Source organism: Leptidea sinapis, chromosome 18 (assembly GCF_905404315.1).
Source record: "Leptidea sinapis chromosome 18, ilLepSina1.1, whole genome shotgun sequence".
NCBI classification, from domain to species: domain Eukaryota; kingdom Metazoa; phylum Arthropoda; class Insecta; order Lepidoptera; family Pieridae; genus Leptidea; species Leptidea sinapis.
The window spans coordinates 5,010,473-5,028,547 of NC_066282.1; the positions used below are offsets into that span (position 1 = coordinate 5,010,473).

General features: G+C 34.7%; 1 protein-coding gene across 1 annotated transcript in view; it reads right to left on the bottom strand.

Moving 5' to 3' along the window:
• Nucleotides 1–16,848, bottom strand: part of LOC126969418 (uncharacterized) — a 29,445-nt gene extending 12,597 nt beyond the window's left edge. The window contains exons 1-12 of the mRNA XM_050814825.1: nucleotides 16,700–16,848; nucleotides 16,491–16,611; nucleotides 14,746–14,875; nucleotides 13,750–14,043; nucleotides 11,704–11,845; nucleotides 9,332–9,473; nucleotides 8,485–8,616; nucleotides 6,357–6,457; nucleotides 3,586–3,674; nucleotides 2,911–3,029; nucleotides 2,299–2,410; nucleotides 83–229 (exon numbers count right to left, since the gene is read on the bottom strand). Coding sequence (XP_050670782.1) covers nucleotides 83–229; nucleotides 2,299–2,410; nucleotides 2,911–3,029; nucleotides 3,586–3,674; nucleotides 6,357–6,457; nucleotides 8,485–8,616; nucleotides 9,332–9,473; nucleotides 11,704–11,845; nucleotides 13,750–14,043; nucleotides 14,746–14,875; nucleotides 16,491–16,611; nucleotides 16,700–16,701 — 1,531 coding nt within the window. The 5' untranslated portion in view covers nucleotides 16,702–16,848. The remainder of the gene's footprint in view (nucleotides 1–82; nucleotides 230–2,298; nucleotides 2,411–2,910; nucleotides 3,030–3,585; nucleotides 3,675–6,356; nucleotides 6,458–8,484; nucleotides 8,617–9,331; nucleotides 9,474–11,703; nucleotides 11,846–13,749; nucleotides 14,044–14,745; nucleotides 14,876–16,490; nucleotides 16,612–16,699) is intronic.
• Nucleotides 16,849–18,075: the final 1,227 nt, after the last annotated feature.

The following is an 18,075-nucleotide window of genomic DNA, read 5'->3' on the forward strand; positions in this document are numbered from 1 at the left end:
CTATATAAATGACAGATAAAAGTAGAGGGTTAGAAAAATAAATAATCAGTGCAGTTGCTGACGTCACAAGTGTGCGGCTCACCTAATTCGTTCTCGTTGAGTATTTGCACGTAAAAGCGGTTGAAATGTGCCACGTGCGTGACCGTCACGCGGATCCACGTGCCGGGCTCAGGTAACGGCAGCGTAGGGCACTTGCCTGCCACTGCCACCCGGTCCAAGGTCCATCCATCTAATATGTTAAACATAAATAATTTATAGCAGAACAACGGACGAAAAAAAAAATAAGGACTCCGTGTAAATACACAGCCCCACGCATACACTTACACTAATACAAGCCGATCGGCCGCCATTATGAGATTTGCAATCGTCTTTGACAGATCAGTTTGCGTCGCAATAAATTATTTTAAAAATGCCGTCGTGCGTTGTGAAAAAGCGTAAAAACAGAAATATGAAAGTATTTGTGGATATATGATTATTTAAGGGAGAAAAAATTGTGTAACTGGTATACCCCGTAACCGCACACACACTAGCATAAAGGTGCTTCACTTGCTAATATCACGGCGCGGAGTCCTTCTTTTTTTAGTAGTCCGTGAGGAGAACTAGCTCTTATGCACCGCATAAAAATTCTACTATTTTACTAAAATTGAATAATTTTTAATCAAAATAGGATAAATCACTTAATGAACGTCAAAAATTACCAGCCATTTGGAAATATATCTCAGAACTAAGAAGAACGGGCGCAAGAATCTCAGCGGGATTTTTTTTTAAATAAAATTTTGTTACAATAACAATTATTATGCGCGGTCGCTCCATTCCAAATCTATGGTATCATAAAGAAAGCGAGTTATTGTAGTAACCTAAATATCTTTTAACAATTCTTTTGAATTTACAAATTCTGGGAACATGTTGTAATAGTTATTTATGCAACTGTTGTGTAATAAGGGGTATTAAAATACGAATGTGTGTTTATTTTTAATAATAGTATCACACGAGTGTTTTAATACCTAATTATCAACAGTTGCATACAAGACTTTATCTACACCCATAATATGAATCCTCTAAAAGATTCTGAAACAGTTAGCTTACTGCTAACATTAAAACAGCCAGTCCTAGTAGTAACCTAATAGGCCTTACTGATTATATACAAATAAACTAAGTATTAACGAAAGAATTATTTATTTTAGTAGTAATTTACATTTTGTATAGTGCAATCATTATTAAAATTCACTTGAATATTATGCTCTTTTGCAGCGTTTAAAATATCTGGCACTGTGCTGTCAAAATTTGGATCGGTCATTTTTGGTAAACGAAACAATAAATATATCGAAGAAAAATGGCGGGGATTTGAATAACCTACTTTTTTTTACGCCGCGTGACGTTCTGGTAGTGTGGAACGCGCGTAAACGAAAATGTTTTTTTTTTGAAATTCATACAGATACCACGCATCGAGCAATAAGAATGTGGCTGTCTGTTAAAACTCTTTGCGCATGAAGGGATCGAAAAAAAAACAAAGGAGTGTTGTAATAAAATTCAGTACAACATTACAACACTCGTTTGGATGATGTAATGGTTATTAGGACATTGGGTGTTTTAATGTTGGCAATAAGCTAACTGTTTTAGAATGTTTAATAGAGGATTTAAAGCATGGGTGTAGATAAAAACATAAACATCATTGTACAAAAGACTTACAATTCACATTCGGAAAAGATGCGTACGCGCTGCACCATCTTTTATGACAGTTAGAGTTAACTTAAAGAAGATGCATCGCGATACCGATATCGGATGTATAATATAAACCAAACTCTTTAAAGCGTAAGACGTTATTGTCAGAGAAATGGTATAACAATTGATTTAATATATTCAAAAATATTACTTATTGTAAGTAGTACAGAAATTGGTCTATAATTATTAATATCTCCTTATCGCCTCCTGACTTAAAAAAAGCCATAACTTTACTGTACTATTAGATTATGTGGAACTAACTCTTAACTTTAGTCTCGTGCCAGATTTTGGCGAGAAGAAAAAGATTAAAACGTCCTGAGGATGCCTCGTGTAGAGGCGAAACACGTGTCGAATTGTTCAAAGACAAATATTGGCGGATTTGAGTTTTCTTTAGTGTTAATTTAACACTAAAGAAAACTCAAATCATTTGTATAATTATGGATTTCCGCAAAGTAACGCTTACTTCGATAAATTTTCACTTTCTGAAGTCAAGTATCCGTCTTTTCCTTTTTTACTAGTTTATGCCACATACGTGCAGTTTTTTAGTAGCAAGTTCAAAGTATTGGGCTTTATTACCTGGGTTTTTCACAATGTGCTTCTTTGTACACCTAAGTCCCTTAAAACAAGTTTTCTCAGGTCCACCCTTGTAGTGTTTACAGATATCGGCTTCGTCTCGGTTGTGGTAACCCTGAAATATAAATTTAATATATTTTTTTGCCTTAATGAAGCCTGCAGCAACGCTCCATAGAGAACCACTAACACCAACAACAACGAGTCAGCACTTGTATAATAATTTTGAGGACCTGGTACATGTTGCTAAGATGACACATGATTTCAACCGCTATGAAAGACATTACTATCACCACTATCATATTTATGTTCTCCTGGTACGTCGTGCGCATGACGTCAGAATATAATATTAAGCTGTACTCGCATCATACAAAAGACAAGCTTCCAATCTCAGTTTCTCTCCCACGTTAAATCTTATTAATTTATGTGCCTGTCTCATTCTCTCGCCCACTGAATCCTATACATTTACCTGTTTGTGTCTCTATCGTCTCGCTTTTTCGTTTCATCGAGTTTCACATCGGTGTATAAGTCATTATTATATTATTATAAGACTTTATTGTATTAATTCCTTGAGGAATTATTATTATTATTATATCCCTGATTTAAAACTTTAACTACCGTAACAGCCACAACGGGGTCCTCGAATTCCGGACAGTGCGTGATATCAAAGGCAGACTCCGTAAAATCAGATTCCGCCGAACTGCCACTTTTGTTGAATTTTGAGTCATTCTTGTCAACTGTAAATGAAATAAATTTTATTACAGTTTAAAAAATATATACGAAAGGCATACTTAAAATATGATTAAACAGGCTACATTAATAAAACCCAAAAAAAAAACTGTTTCGCTGGGCTACTCTGAAGATTGCCTGAAACATTTTATTAAAATAGATTCCGCGGTTTTAAATTACATGTAAGAAAAAAAAACAGGGAGCCCTGCTCTTGCGCAGCGTTTATATATTTTTTGATATTATTTATTTACCAGTGGGAAGCTCCTTTGCACAGGATGCCGGCTAGATTATGGGTACCAAAACGGCGCCTATTTCTGCCGTGAAGCAGTAATGTGTAAGCATTACTGTGTTTCGGTCTGAAGGGCACCGTATCTAGTCCAGCCCAGTAATTTACTGGGCAAATGGTGACGAGCGCAGCTGTAGTGCCGCTCAGAATTTTTGGGGCTTTTCAAGAATCCTGAGCGGCACTGCATTGTAATGGGGAGGGCGTATCAATTTCCATCAGCTGACCGCCCCGCTCGTCTCGTCCCTTATTTTCATGAAAAAAAGCGTTAATTAACTTACTTTTGCGAGCCCATCCAGCTTCCACGACCATGTTGTTCAGGCTATACTTCGATTCAAGGAACACAAACACGCCGAGCGATTCGGATGTGCTGCAAACCAAATTACTATTTATGAACGTAAAAATGCATATTTCCTAAAAAAAAATAGTTATCAAGCTCTACCATTGTCATGAACTGCCATAAGATATCCCAATTAATTAATAATTACATTTATTTAAATAACTCATTACTGTGTTAGTAATGTTATTTTATATAATTATCACGGATTAGAAATAACTAATAGCACATAATATTCAGATCTTTAATTAACTTGATTTGTGTTAGTTAGTTGGTACTACAGCAGTGTCAACTAATCTATATATATATATATATATATATATATATATATAAACGGCTGGACCGATTTGGCTAATTTTGGTGAATAAATAGGAAAATGCTCGGAATTAAATAAAAACAACAAATTTGTTTTTCCTTTGATGCGTCCTCCGTCGAATTTATTGACGCAACGGTTTGACAGTTATGCTGTGAAACAATTTCATTACAACAACAGAGTGCATTTTTACGACGCAATTCTTGATGTTATGATATATTATTGACAAATTAATAAAAAAACATTATTTTATTTATTATATACAGAACAACGTCTGTCGGGACAACTAGTTTTTAATAATAATCCCCTTATTCATAATAGTTTGCTAACTTAAAGCATTGCTAATTCTCACTCTGTCTTCTTCTATTGACCTAAGTAAGAATGAGAAAAAACACTCCTAAGCGGCTGTTTAAAGTTAGCGGACCATTATGAATAAGGGGATAAGTGTATATTGTAATTCTAAGTGGAAACTTTAAGCGTTTAAATTACCAACGCCTTCTATGATATGGGTAATATGGTATATATGATGGGTAATTTGTCTATTATGTTGCAACTAGAACATTTCATGATATTTCAGAAGAATATTATGAAGAATCTATCCGCAACGTGACCTTCCTTCACCAACAAAGTCCTTAGTCGCTTCTTATGTCACTTATGAGTTTGGCACATCCCTATTGTTCTTACGCCCCGGAACAGTAGATACAATATTGAAGGTAACTTACCAACACAATGGAATTGGCCAACACATTTGGCCTGATATGTACAAATTCAAATATTTTTATTCAAAATAGGATTTAAAATCACTTATTGAACGTCAAAAACTACCACCCATTCAAAACAGACAGCCTCAGACCTGAGAAGAATGGGCGCAAGAAACTCAGCGGGCTTTTTTTTTAAATAAAATATGGATTACAATGTAATATCGTACAATAAACATTTATAATTAAAGAGCCTGAGGGTGTTCGCTTTAATCCCAGTCCGTGGTGTCATTAAGAAAATCGTCTATGCTGTAATAACCTTTCCCATACAAACGTTTTTTAACAATTCTTTTAAATTTCGTAACACATTTGTTTAGTACATTTTCTGGGATCATATTGTAGAAGCATATACATCGCCCAACAAAAGACTTACTAACTCGACCCAACAGAGTAGTAGGCATAACAAGTTTATGTTTGTTCCTCGTGTTAACATTATGAATGTCACAGTTTCTAGAGAATTCCTCAATGTGCTTATGAACATACAAAACATTGTCAAAAATGTATTGAGAAGCAACAGTCAAAATGTTTATTTCTTTAAATTTTTCTCTTAATGATTCTTTAGGACCTAGGTTATAAATCGCGCGAATAGCCCTCTTCTGCAGCACAAATATAGTATTAATATCGGCCGCACTGCCCCGATACTGCCACTGTACAAAATTGTTCATGAAGCTTAAATGGTCTTAGAAACACGAAGTCGAACTATAACGAGATAAGAGTAATGTAGATATATTTACAACCTTAGTTTTAGTATGGGTTAGATCTGAATTTTTTGCAACACCCTCAATCAATTTTGAATAAACATTTAGATCGGATGAAATTAATTCACAACTATGTTACGTCGTTCCGAAACCAACATGGCGGACACGTTATATTTAATGCATCCTCCAGAAAATAGGTATCAAATCAAAGGGTTTTTCTGAGAACTCAATTTTTTTTAAGACTGTTACATGCAATGTACTATCGCTTCTATGATCCGTACAATACAAAAGGTATACTCAACATTGCACTTTGAACCTAACGTATTGCCTGAATGAATTTCAGATCCCGACTCTTGAGCGGTGAGTGAAAGTAATACCCTGAAATACACTTCCATACATTGATATTGATTAACATATAACTGAAAACAATGTATAAGCTGAAAGTACAGAGGGTGTTTAAACACGTTAAAACTTATGTCAAGACAAATACTAAAATTAAAATATTTCTACTCAAAATAGGACTTTAAATCACTCATTGAAAATCAAATATTTTTTTATGAAAATTAGGCACAAGACCGTTACAATGCAGTGCCGCTCAGGATTATTGAAAAAACCAAAATTTCTGAGCGGCACTACAAATGCGCTCGCCACCTTGAGACATAAGATGTTAAGTCTCATTTGCGCAGTAATTCCATTAGCTACGGCGCCCTTCAGACCGAAACACAGTAATGATTACACATTACTGCTTCACGGCAGAAATAGGTGCCGTATGGTACCCATAATCTAGCCGGCATCCTGTGCACAGGAGCCTGGTAATCTACCACAAATACGAAAATTTAGGGCTCAGATAGTCACCTATACACAAGACTAACTTACTTGACTTAACCGAGTAGACATTACAAGTTTATGTTTAAAAACATAATTGCATATCATAAAATTTCCATACTTATCATCAACAATGATGGTGCAGGCTTTCCCACGTTGTTCTAACACGTAAGAGTCAATTTTCGCTACATTTTCGCTTTCATTGGACATAGAAATTTCAATCTGAAATAAAAAAACATCCATATTACTGGTGCAGTGTGCCGTATAAGCCCCTTAAGACGCTACCAAGTATCTGGCGAAACCAGTACGAAATCGGGCAGGGGGAAATGTTGCGGGCTCAGATTACGATGGTGGTAACGTGTGGGGATCAGAGGCGTGCATATTATATAGGCAATTAGGCAGTGCCTACCTCGTTGTCAACCTAAATAAATATAGTGTTTAAGTTAATTTAGTTTAATTTCGTTCCGTTATTTTATAACCAAACATTAAACAACCTAATACGATTTTTTCCTTACGCTAGAATACTACTGAATACTTCCGGTAATATTACTAAAATCAGCTTTTTTTGACCTCTTCCCCCCCTATTGTCACGCTGTGTCACACTTTGACCCCCCCTAGAAATATTTCGTCACTAAAACTAAGACACCCCCTGCTGAGTATGATAAATTCTAAATGATAGTACACAAATTCCGAAAGTTAAAAATATTTCGGCAATAAAGAGTATAAAGTAATTAACTGAAGAGTATTAAATAGAGAAGATGAAAAAAGCGTCTGTGTTAGTTCACTGCTAAATGGCTAAAGAAAGAATAAAATAATAATAAATACATCAGAAACAGTATCTTCATTTTGTTACTGAATCGAGACAGAGGGAAACGTTACTCTTTCAAGAATTGGAAAAACAAAGAAACCAGTTGTGACGGATCGCAACGCCGCTAGAGTCGCGCCACAGATATTGCGATCATGTCAAAAAATAATAAACGGCGAACGTCACGTTGCCGTATACCCCCCGTCCCCCCTTGTCACACTCAGTCAGACCCCCCCCCCCCCCTTTTTATGCGAACGTATTTTATGAACGGCCCCTGAGCAATCTCTAGGTTGCATATTCCAAAGTTCAACTACCACTAGCACTAGTAAGATATTAGATATACAGTGCCTACCTTTCAAGACAACTAATGCACGCCCCTGGTGGGGATTAATATATTTCCAATGTGTGCAAAATCTACTTATGTGCCAAAACCTCATTCTATCTTTTTGTACAAATAGGTGATCTTAAAGTCCTAAACTAACACTGTATATATCAGTGACCTCTCGAGTTCCGTGCGAGCGCTCTTCCAACTAAGCCAACCGTTCGAGTGACGTATCGTTGATAAATCTTGTTTGCTTTGTTCAACTCTAAGGTGGCGGCTTCATCTACAGGATCTACTCTACAGTTAATAACCTGCTCAACCCCAATATTTGCATATTAGGAAATAAGACTTGAGATAAAAAGCGCGTACACCTTCCTTAAAGGCCGGCAACGCTCCTGTGATTCCTCTGGTGTTGCAAGAGATTGTGGGCGGCGGTGATCACTTAACAACAGGTGACCCGTACGCTCGTTTGTCCTCCTATTCCATAGACTTGAGATGCCGCTCTTTATAAATCTTAACAATTTTGTTATTTTTTAAAGTGATAACAAAAATTTTGAGTCCCGCATCGTTCATAAATTTTATTTACAAATTCAATTTGTGTAATTAAGCCCAGGTTATCACTTTAAAAAATAACAAATTATCAACAATTCAGTTATCTTAAGTCTCCATTTAATGTATGTGTGGGGTAGGAGTAGCAGTGTGTATTTTGTGTGACAGGTTGTATTTTTTTATATTAGATGTTGCAGAAGAAGTTACGTCTCGTCGTATTCTAAATCTTCTAACCATTGTGTCAATTGAATTAATCTTATATATCAAATTCTCGGCTAAACTAATTTGTGTGTATATCGGGTATGTATGAGAATCAGCCAACATCCATTTTTCATACCCCTACATATTTCTTTTTATTTTTTTTTGACAATGTATTTTACTTTATTATGATTCAGCATTAAAAATACTTACAACTTCAAATTTTGACCCGTCTACGATCAACACCTATTTTGTATCGTGATTTTAATATTATTCTATTCCATCCACAGATACGCACAATAGAGTTGCAAGATGGCAATCGAATATAATGATTATTTATTACTGCTATAAAGCATATGCGTATATTCCACATACCCCCGCCAGGTGGCAGCTTCGAGCGAACGGCGGATGCTCGGAGAACTGTGGTGCGAGTGGCTGCAGTGTATGCGCCAGTCCGGACCTGTACTCCCCCGTGTCTAAAAGATACAAGTTGGCGATTTCTTCGTTCTGGAAGTGTGCAAATATAATTAACATGATTTGGGTAAGAGAAAATAAACTAGTTAAGTATATCTTTATTTGTGATACTATATTATATAGGTATAGGGTAACATTCATAAAATATATGAATAATATTTGAAAAAACTTTATTTTTATTTTTTTATGGAAATAAGGGACGTTCAGCTGATGGTAATTGATATGCTCTGCCCATTTCGATGCAGTGACGCTCAAGATTCTAGAAAAACCCAACTGAGCGGCACTACAATTGTGCTCGTCACCTTGAGACATAAAATGTTAAGTCTCATTTGCCCAGTAATTTCACTAGCTACGGCGCCCTTGAAACCGAAACACAGTAATACCGTTTACACATTGCTGCTTACTTAGTACTCATAATCTATCCGGCAAAACAAATCTTTCTGAATTCTGTCAAAAAAATCTATCAATATAAATAAAAAAACGTATCTAGAACATATAATAAGACTAAATGAGATTGACTGCATTATTCCATAGAGTATAGAATAATCCCCCTTATTCATAATGGTCAGCTAACTTTAAACAGCCGCTTAGGAGTGTTTTTTCTCATTCTGACTCAGGTCAATAGAAGAAGACAGAGTGAGAATTAGCAATGCTTTAAGTTAGCAGACTATTATGAATAAATGGGTATATCTCTAGGGAGAGAATATAACACTACTTTGTTAATAAAGTATACAAAAAATAATATTACCTTGCAGATGTTGATAAGAAGAGCTCGATAGTGGTACTTTGTTTCATGATCATAGTAAGCGCAATACGTTAGTAATTTCCTCTGATCCGGTGTCAACCGGGTTTGGTTCTTCGTATAATACTCATCCAAATCCTTCATTAAGCTGAAACATGTAAATTTTCAAGCAATTCTTGTTTGGTAGTCGTTATGGACTATGACGTCACTGTTCGCGTTCACAAAATGGCATGTGTTCGAAAACGAAAATTTTTATTGGTCTCATAAGATAGTTTAATCCTCGCTTAGCTACAGTTATAGTTCAAAGGGTCTGCTATTCTTACATAAGTAAAGTTATATAACGATATGAACTATTGAAAAAAACATTAAAAAAAATATATCCCTATTCTTTGTCATAAAAGGCATTTATTTTCTCAAAATTGATTCCTTTAGAATTCTTTTTGATGTCATTAAGCGACAAGATGGCCGTCCTCGTATTTACATTTTGAGTGGACTTGCGGAATAAACATATATTGAATATAGATATCTCTTGAAAATATGTAAGAGGGAGATTTATCGACTAACTTAATAGTGTCATAAAATCATGTATCTGTGCGCGCACATTCACAATTCCCAAACGCACCAAAAGTCTATTCCTTTTAAAAGCTATGAAGTATATAGCTCTGAATGGATCTGACTTGACACATTTTACAGTTGTAACTTGTGGGTTTTCGCTTATAAAATTATTTAACAGCAGAAAACATAAGGTCGAGGTTAATGGGCAGGCTATGCAGTACATGTATTTGGGCCAGATAGCAGCATCCAGCCAATAGAGGCAAGAGAAGGAAATTGATGGTGTAGGATTTATAACCTAGGTCCTAAAGAATCATTAAGAGAAAAATTTAAATAAATAAACATTTTGACTGTTGCTTCTCAATACATTTTTGATAATGTTTTGTATGTTCATAAGCACATTGAGGAATTTTCTAGAAACTGTGACATTCATAATGTTAACACGAGGAACAAACATAAACTTGTTATGCCTACTATTCGGTTGGGTCGAGTTAGTAAGTCTTTTGTTGGGCGATGTATATGCTTCTACAATATGATCCCAGAAAATGTACAAAACAAATGTGTTACGAAATTTAAAAGAATTGTTAAAAAACGTTTGTGTGGGAAAGGTTATTATAGCATAAACGATTTTCTTAATGACACCACGGACTGGGATTAAAGCGAACACCCTCAGGCTCTTTAATTATCAATGTTTATTGTACGATATTACATTGTAATCCATATTTTATATAAAAAAAAAAGTCCGCTGAGTTTCTTCTCAGGTCTGAGGCAGTCTCTTTTGAATGGGTGGTAGATTTTGACGTTCAATAAGTGATTATAAATCCTATTTTGAATAAAAATATTTGAATTTGAATTGAAATGCCTGGAAGAGCTTCTGGTCCACGAGGCACTTTATGAAGGGAGATCTTCCCGTGTCAATTGAACGCAAACTCATCACGTGCCATGCCGATCTCTTTACAATGACCATGTCTTTGCCCATCCTAACTTATGGTGCACAGACATGGTCGCTTACTTTTGTATCAGAAGGCCAAACTCCAGGTTTGTCAGCGAGATATGGAGCGCAGTATCCTGGGAGTCAAGCTTATCGATCGCTTTAGAAATACGGAACTGAAGAAAAAATCGACAAGCCAAAGCACTGGGCTGGGCATGTATGTCGGATGCACACAGATGCACGCACTGGGTGCCTGAGAACGGACAAAGACGTTGAGGCAGAAAACGATTGAGTAAAGATCTGGATAAATGGACGGCGATAAGCAGGAGAGGCTTTTGCCCAGCAGTGGGATCCTAAAGACTAAAAAAAGAGCTGTTAAGTGTTACCGTGGTGAGCCTTATACTTGCAGATCTGTATGCTTATGACCAGCACAACCTAACTATTCCCTATATAATATTTTCGAACATACCTATAGATTTTAGCTCAACTTATAGTAGTAGTTATAATTTTAATGAAATGTATTTTATTTGTTTGCATTAATCGTGGTAACATATTTCTTAAAATTCGTAGTTGCACAGCACACTCGCCAATAAATCGGCATACAAATATTTAACTGTCAATATTTTTGCGTTATTAACACAAAAAATTCTATAACATGATAAAAAAAAATTAGCCCCGCGTGCGCACGGATTACACACTAATCGCGGGGCGGGGAAGTAGGAAACGGGAGGGCGGAACGGACCTCTCGGCGTTTGCGCTTATGTGCTGTCATTTATTCACACTTAATTTATTTATAAGAATATTATTATATAATAAGAACGAGAATCGAATAACGGATAACATAACATAACTGCCTTAATCCATTTTAGTTAAAAATATAAAAAGAATAACTTACTTGTATACATCATCTATAGTATCAATTATAATCCAAAATATGCCGCCATCAGCGTGCATTATTACTGCTTGATAACGCTTATCTACTTCTATAAGTTCCTGTGCGGGTAGTTTGCAGTTTCTGATTTGAGCTATGAGGGTTTCTGAAATATTTAAAAAAAATTAGGAATACAATCATAACAATATAAATAAGAAGGTACTACAAGTGACATAGTCGCGTCAAAACATGTCGCCTCCCAGGTGACTTATAGGCAACCAGCGATTAGGTAGTGATTTAGTATTAAACGTTATGGCGAACGTGAATCGTAAATAATAAATAATACTATTTTTCTTTATGGTCGGTAGCGTTATAACGAAAAAAATTGCATTGAAAAAATTTATGCCTGTTAATGTACATATCATTGACTTTCGACTCTTGATGCCCGCGATACATACTTTCGTCCTTAGGCATAAAGAAAACTCCATTTCTAACATATTCCTTCATATAACTCTCTTATTTTGATAATTAATATTTTGACAGACTGTGAACATTACTGTGCAATTGCAACTTAAATAGAAAACAATTAAATAAATGCAAAACATCCGTACTAACTCTTGTTGCCTATTCTTAAGTTCATAAAAGGAAACCACAGCTATATCAACCGATCATTTCCTCTTACTTACTCCTTTCTTTACTTCAATCAGCTAAATAAAAATAAAAAATCTCTCCACCTTGACGTGGGCTGAATCGTCAACAGAGCCATTTAATTAAAAAAAATAGAAATGATGCCAAACATTACCTTATTATAAAAATATTTTCAAAAATACTTCTAAATGCTTTCTGTGTTCGATTTATTTGGCAAAATGTTAAATAACTTGTTTTTCATCGCCGTAGTTAGTGAAATTGTGGTGACGAGCGCAATTGTAGTGCCGCTCAGAATTTTTGAAAAGTTGTTCAAACATTATTCATATATATTGTGAATGTTTCCCTATACATATATAAAATAGTGTTTTTCACAAATAAAGATATAAATAATACAAATCATACAACGGCGCCTATTTAATTATAATATAATTTAAGTAATTTGTAAACATTACTGTGTTTCAGTCTGAAGGGCGCCGTAGCCAGTGAGATTACTGGGCAAATGAGACTTAACATCGTACGTCTCAAGGTGACGAGCGCAATTGTAGTGCCACTCAGAATTTTTGGGCTTTTCAAGAATCCTGAGCGACACTGCATTGTAATGGGCGGGGCATATTAATTTCCATCAGCTGAACGTCCTGCTCGTCTCGTGCCTTACTTTCATAAAAAAAACAGCACTATGTACAGTTTAATCTTTGGGAAAATTGGGATTTCATTACTCAGGTGCATAGAAGAGTTAGAATTGTGCCTATTTGTGGAATTCCTTCCTCATGCCTCTTCCCCTTTTACCCTTGTCGTGTTTTGTTAAAGTGGTACAGAAATTAAGGGATTTTAGCGAAACTGTGACCTATAATTAAAGTTAGTCATTTGTGATAGTCACAAAAATTCAACATAATGAATGGTTGAACCCAGGTGACAGATAATGTCTCCATCTATCTCCTCCTCACTCTATCTATCGGAAAACGTTTAAGTGATCAACCAATTAGATGGAGGAACTGTATCTATAACAGTAGATACTTTGATTAAAAAAATATGTCCAAAAATGATTTAATTTTTCATTAAAAACCAGCGGTTTCTTTTCTTTTATGTAAGGGAGGACTAACGAGCATACGGATCACCTGGTGTTAATTCATCACCGCCGCCCACATTCTCTTGCAAGACCAGAGGAATCACAAGAGTGTTGCCAACCCTTTAGAAAAGTGTACGCGCTTTTTTTGAAGGTACCCATGTCGTATAGTCCTGGAAACACCACACAAGGAAGCTTATTCCACAGCTTGGTCGTACATGGAAGAATGTTTTGGAAAACCGCACTGTGGTGGACTGCAACACATACAGATGGTGGGGATGATATCCCTATTTGTGGCGTGTCGTACGAATCAGGTCAAACAGCTATATTAAATTAGACAAGAGAGAATCAAAAACTACCTTCTATTTGAATTTTTGATAAATTGTTAGAAAGCTCCTCCTCCTCTCTTTCACTGCGATTTTGAACACTCTCCGAAGAACATGAAGTACTAGAGAAAACTATCAAAGAGTCCTTCGGGATTCTCTTTTTCAATGGTTTATTGACAGGATTGGGGTTCATACACTGTCTGGATGTGGACGGAATTGGTTCACTTAATGCATCCATTAAATTCATAGTCGGCTGTACTGGTTCAGATTTCCTGGCAGAGTCATGGACTGGTGTCATGTCAGAACTGATTGTTACATCACCTGAAACTAATATTAATTCTTAAATTAAATTACTAATCAAAATTTATGAACGATGCGGCACTCGAACCCACCACCTCTCAGGTACCGACCGAGCGCTCTTCCAACTGAGCCAACAGTTGGAGTGATGTATGTTTCGTAAATCTTTGTTTGTCTTGTTCAACTCTCATGTTGTGGCTCCATCTACTGGATTTACTTTACAGTTGATAACCTGATCAACCCAAATAAATGCATACATAATTATTAGGAAATAGACTTGATATGTCACTCTCAAATCAAAACAATCTGTTATTAGAGGTCGCAGGTTCGAGTCCCGCATCATACATAAAGTATGGTTTCAAATATAATTTAATTAATCCCAGAAGCACTTTATATCACTTTAAAAATAACAAATTGTTAACATCAATTCTTGTTATCTAATTTGGTTTTTGACACTTTTCCACTATTCTATTTGTAAACATTTTATGACTATTTACAAAATGCATTTAAAAGTTTAAGTAAATATAAAATTTTATCATTTTCTTATTCAATCAATTAGCATGCAAAAAATTGTTATTTTAAACAACAACTGACGGTAGTTAAAGCAATATATTATGGGCAATACATATACTCATGGCAGAAATATTAAAAAGAGAAAACCATATAAATTATATGCTAATTCTGTAAATAATTATAAATTTTTTTTGTAAAGGAAATATATGTTGTACAAACCACAATTTACAACAGATAGATTAATATCAGTTATAAGATATGTATATTCATCTAACTGCTTCATACAACTCAGAAACCTTTCTCTCAAAGCTGACGGCTCACAATTTAATTGCTCCGCAAAACCTGATGCCTGAAACAATATTTGATTTTATCATTAAACATTTTAGCAGTAAGACCTACATTTCTAGACAGGCTTGATTTTGTTATTTAGAAATAAAATAAAAATATTGTAAATTATTAATAACTGGGCACTGATGGAAGCTGACACATATAAAATAAATAAGTAATGAAATTGGGAATGTTTTTTTATATTTCTTAGTAACGGCTACAGATTTTTCACTATCAACATAGGTAAGTATAATCATGATGAGTTTATATATATCTTAGTATCCAATTATTTTGAGATTTCTTGAGTGTTCATTCTGCCAATATTTGCCTCTACACGAGGCATTCTCATTAGATGTTGGCAGGCATTGTTTGAAGACAATTGTTGTCGGAATTAACACTCAAGAAAACTCAAATCAATTGGATAATTATGAATCTCCGCAAAATAATGGATACTTCAATCAATTTTCCACAATCTTAGTGATATCACTAACAATACACTTGAAAAATTTCCAAACCTCTCGGTCTGTGAATACAATTGAAGAATCACAAATTAAAAGTACAGTTACCAAACCAACAACCACAGGCCTATAAATCAAACAAGCTTAATAATTATAGCTGATACATCTACACTAAGTCTATTTTCCATAGAGCCTTACACAGAGACTAATATGAGCCTACATGGATCTAGTAAAAAGTATTGTTTTGGTATCTATATTGTTTGTGTTCTACAAACACCAAGTATTTTTTGCAGCCTCTTAGTGTGCATTTCATTTACCTTCTTTTTAGCTTGCAGTTATCCATTCTGTTGGAATGAGAGAACCATTCAGCCCACTGCCTGATGACATAACACATGTTTATAATAATGACGCTCTGTGGTTGTTTCAATGTGTGGGGCTTACACATTTTTATAATATAACAGTGTACACAATGGCCCAATCAAAAGGCTTAGTGCATGAAGCAGCCTAGCAAAACTCTTCTGTCATTGTTCCAATGTTGTGTTATCTGCCCATGACAGTTACAGTATGAGCTGTCTCATATCATAATGATAAGTGACCCAAACCTTATTACACTACACCCATAAAATGGAACTACAATCACACAAGAATGCCCTATAAGCCAGAATATAACATTACAGCTGTATTGCTGTAGATAAACATGCTGTGTTTGTACTACTCGGCAGAAACAAACTTACTCCTGTGACTAGAATCAAGACAAATGTTTTCATTTGTTAACAGTAAATCTTCTCAGCAAATATAATGCCAATATAAAATTGTCTGCTAAAACATACACCAGTTTGTATGATATAGTCTTATAGGTGATTTAAATCTGGAACATGCCTTATGAGTTATTTGAATAATTTTAAGATTTTTTAGTCATACATAATAAGCCCACTGGCTCTAAGATATAGAAAAACACATACTAAACAACAGATAACTAAGTACTTCAATGTTGTTATATTAATAATTTAAGTATGGTATTTTAAATTAATGTACTTATTGTTTATATTGCGGCATAATATAATTACGAGGTTATAAATACTAAATTGATTCTTGCAATATCAGGGAGCGAGTATATTGTCTACTTATTATCCTGTAAGATTTATTATCCAATAAGTAAACCTTATAATAACTACAAACCTGCATTTTTAACTTCGATATGTTGTGGATGACTTGATCACATTTTTCATTAAAAACTTTAAGTCGCTCCTCCATTTCACTACGGCGATGCATTGCCAACGTAGCTAGGTTCACGAAACTCCTAATATATAATAAATGCAAAGTTAGGAATTCAGAAAAAAAGGTAACCTCGATAAAATTTGCAAACTTAACAAATTTATAATACTCACATGATTACAAAACTGCAGCAAAGTTTGTATCAAAATTTTCTTAATTAAATTGTCGTAACTTACTAGTTTTTATTCTTTGAAGGTAGTTCAATTATTAAAACTTATTATTAACTCTGACAATTTAATTGGCATTTTGTTTTTCTTCGCACATGAAGTATGAACCATGATGACATTAGGTTGCTATTTTTTACAATCATCAAAACAATCAACAGTAACAAAACTCTTGATGCTACGTTAAAAGTGACATCTATTGGTGAATGGCGATAAATGCAGGCAAATTACCTACGAAAATATTGTCAAAGGTGTTATACAAGGGGTATGTTATGAACATTATAATAAAATGTGGCAGCAACAGTGTACAACAATAGTAAAAACGTTGCTTTATTATTTTGATTGAAGGACTAGTAAAAATGGGCTCGGAATAAAATAAACTTGAATGAATAATATTGCGTATTATTCTATTCATCAATAGATGGCAGGTGACTCAATATTTTCTAGGCTTTATGTAACTTTACAATTTTAATAATTATTAATTAATGATTATTATATATTATAACAAATTGTGCAATCAAATGCGATTTTAATGATCTATTTTATTTTAATGTGGTAAGTACCTTAGATTATACAGATACATGTCATTTAACCTAAGTTAGGTACCTACTTTAATTTTTCTTATAGGTAGCTTTCGATGTACCTTAGTACACCTACTACCTATTTTAATCCCACCCAGAAAAAATGCAAATTATTTATATAATATTTAGTAATGTATAAAAGCACCGATAGTGCTAGTAATTATAACATGTATGTATGTATAAAGAGTTAGCTAATGAAAGCTATCCCTGAGAAACGGTGGCATTTTCGAAAAATCTGTTGTTGGGAACACATGCTATACATATATACACTGATTTAAATGAAGATGACACTCTTAATTTTGGGAACACCCAATATCTTTTATCTGCTCCGCAACATTTTATTCCGATTTTCAAAAGTCGGACAATTCGTCGTAAATGCAAAATGATTGTTTTTCCGTTTTAGATAATTTCGAATAATAAAAGCTCGATGGGTTATGTCAGTCTGAAGAACGACATTCCAAAGGGTTAATTCTGTTAAAATTAGGATTCTGATTCTTATTCAATTAGGTAGAAGAATATTTAGTTGCGTATAGGTACCTATAGGTATAGGTATATATAGGTACGTATACACACTGACGGTAAAAAAAGAAGGACTCCGTGTCATCTTACATAACACTGAAGCATCAAAACTAGCCGGTAAACACCACGCACGCACTTAAACTAAAATATAAGCCGATCGGCCGCCATTATGGGATTAGCCATCGTCTGTGACAGATCAGTTTGCGTCGCAATAAAGTATTTTAA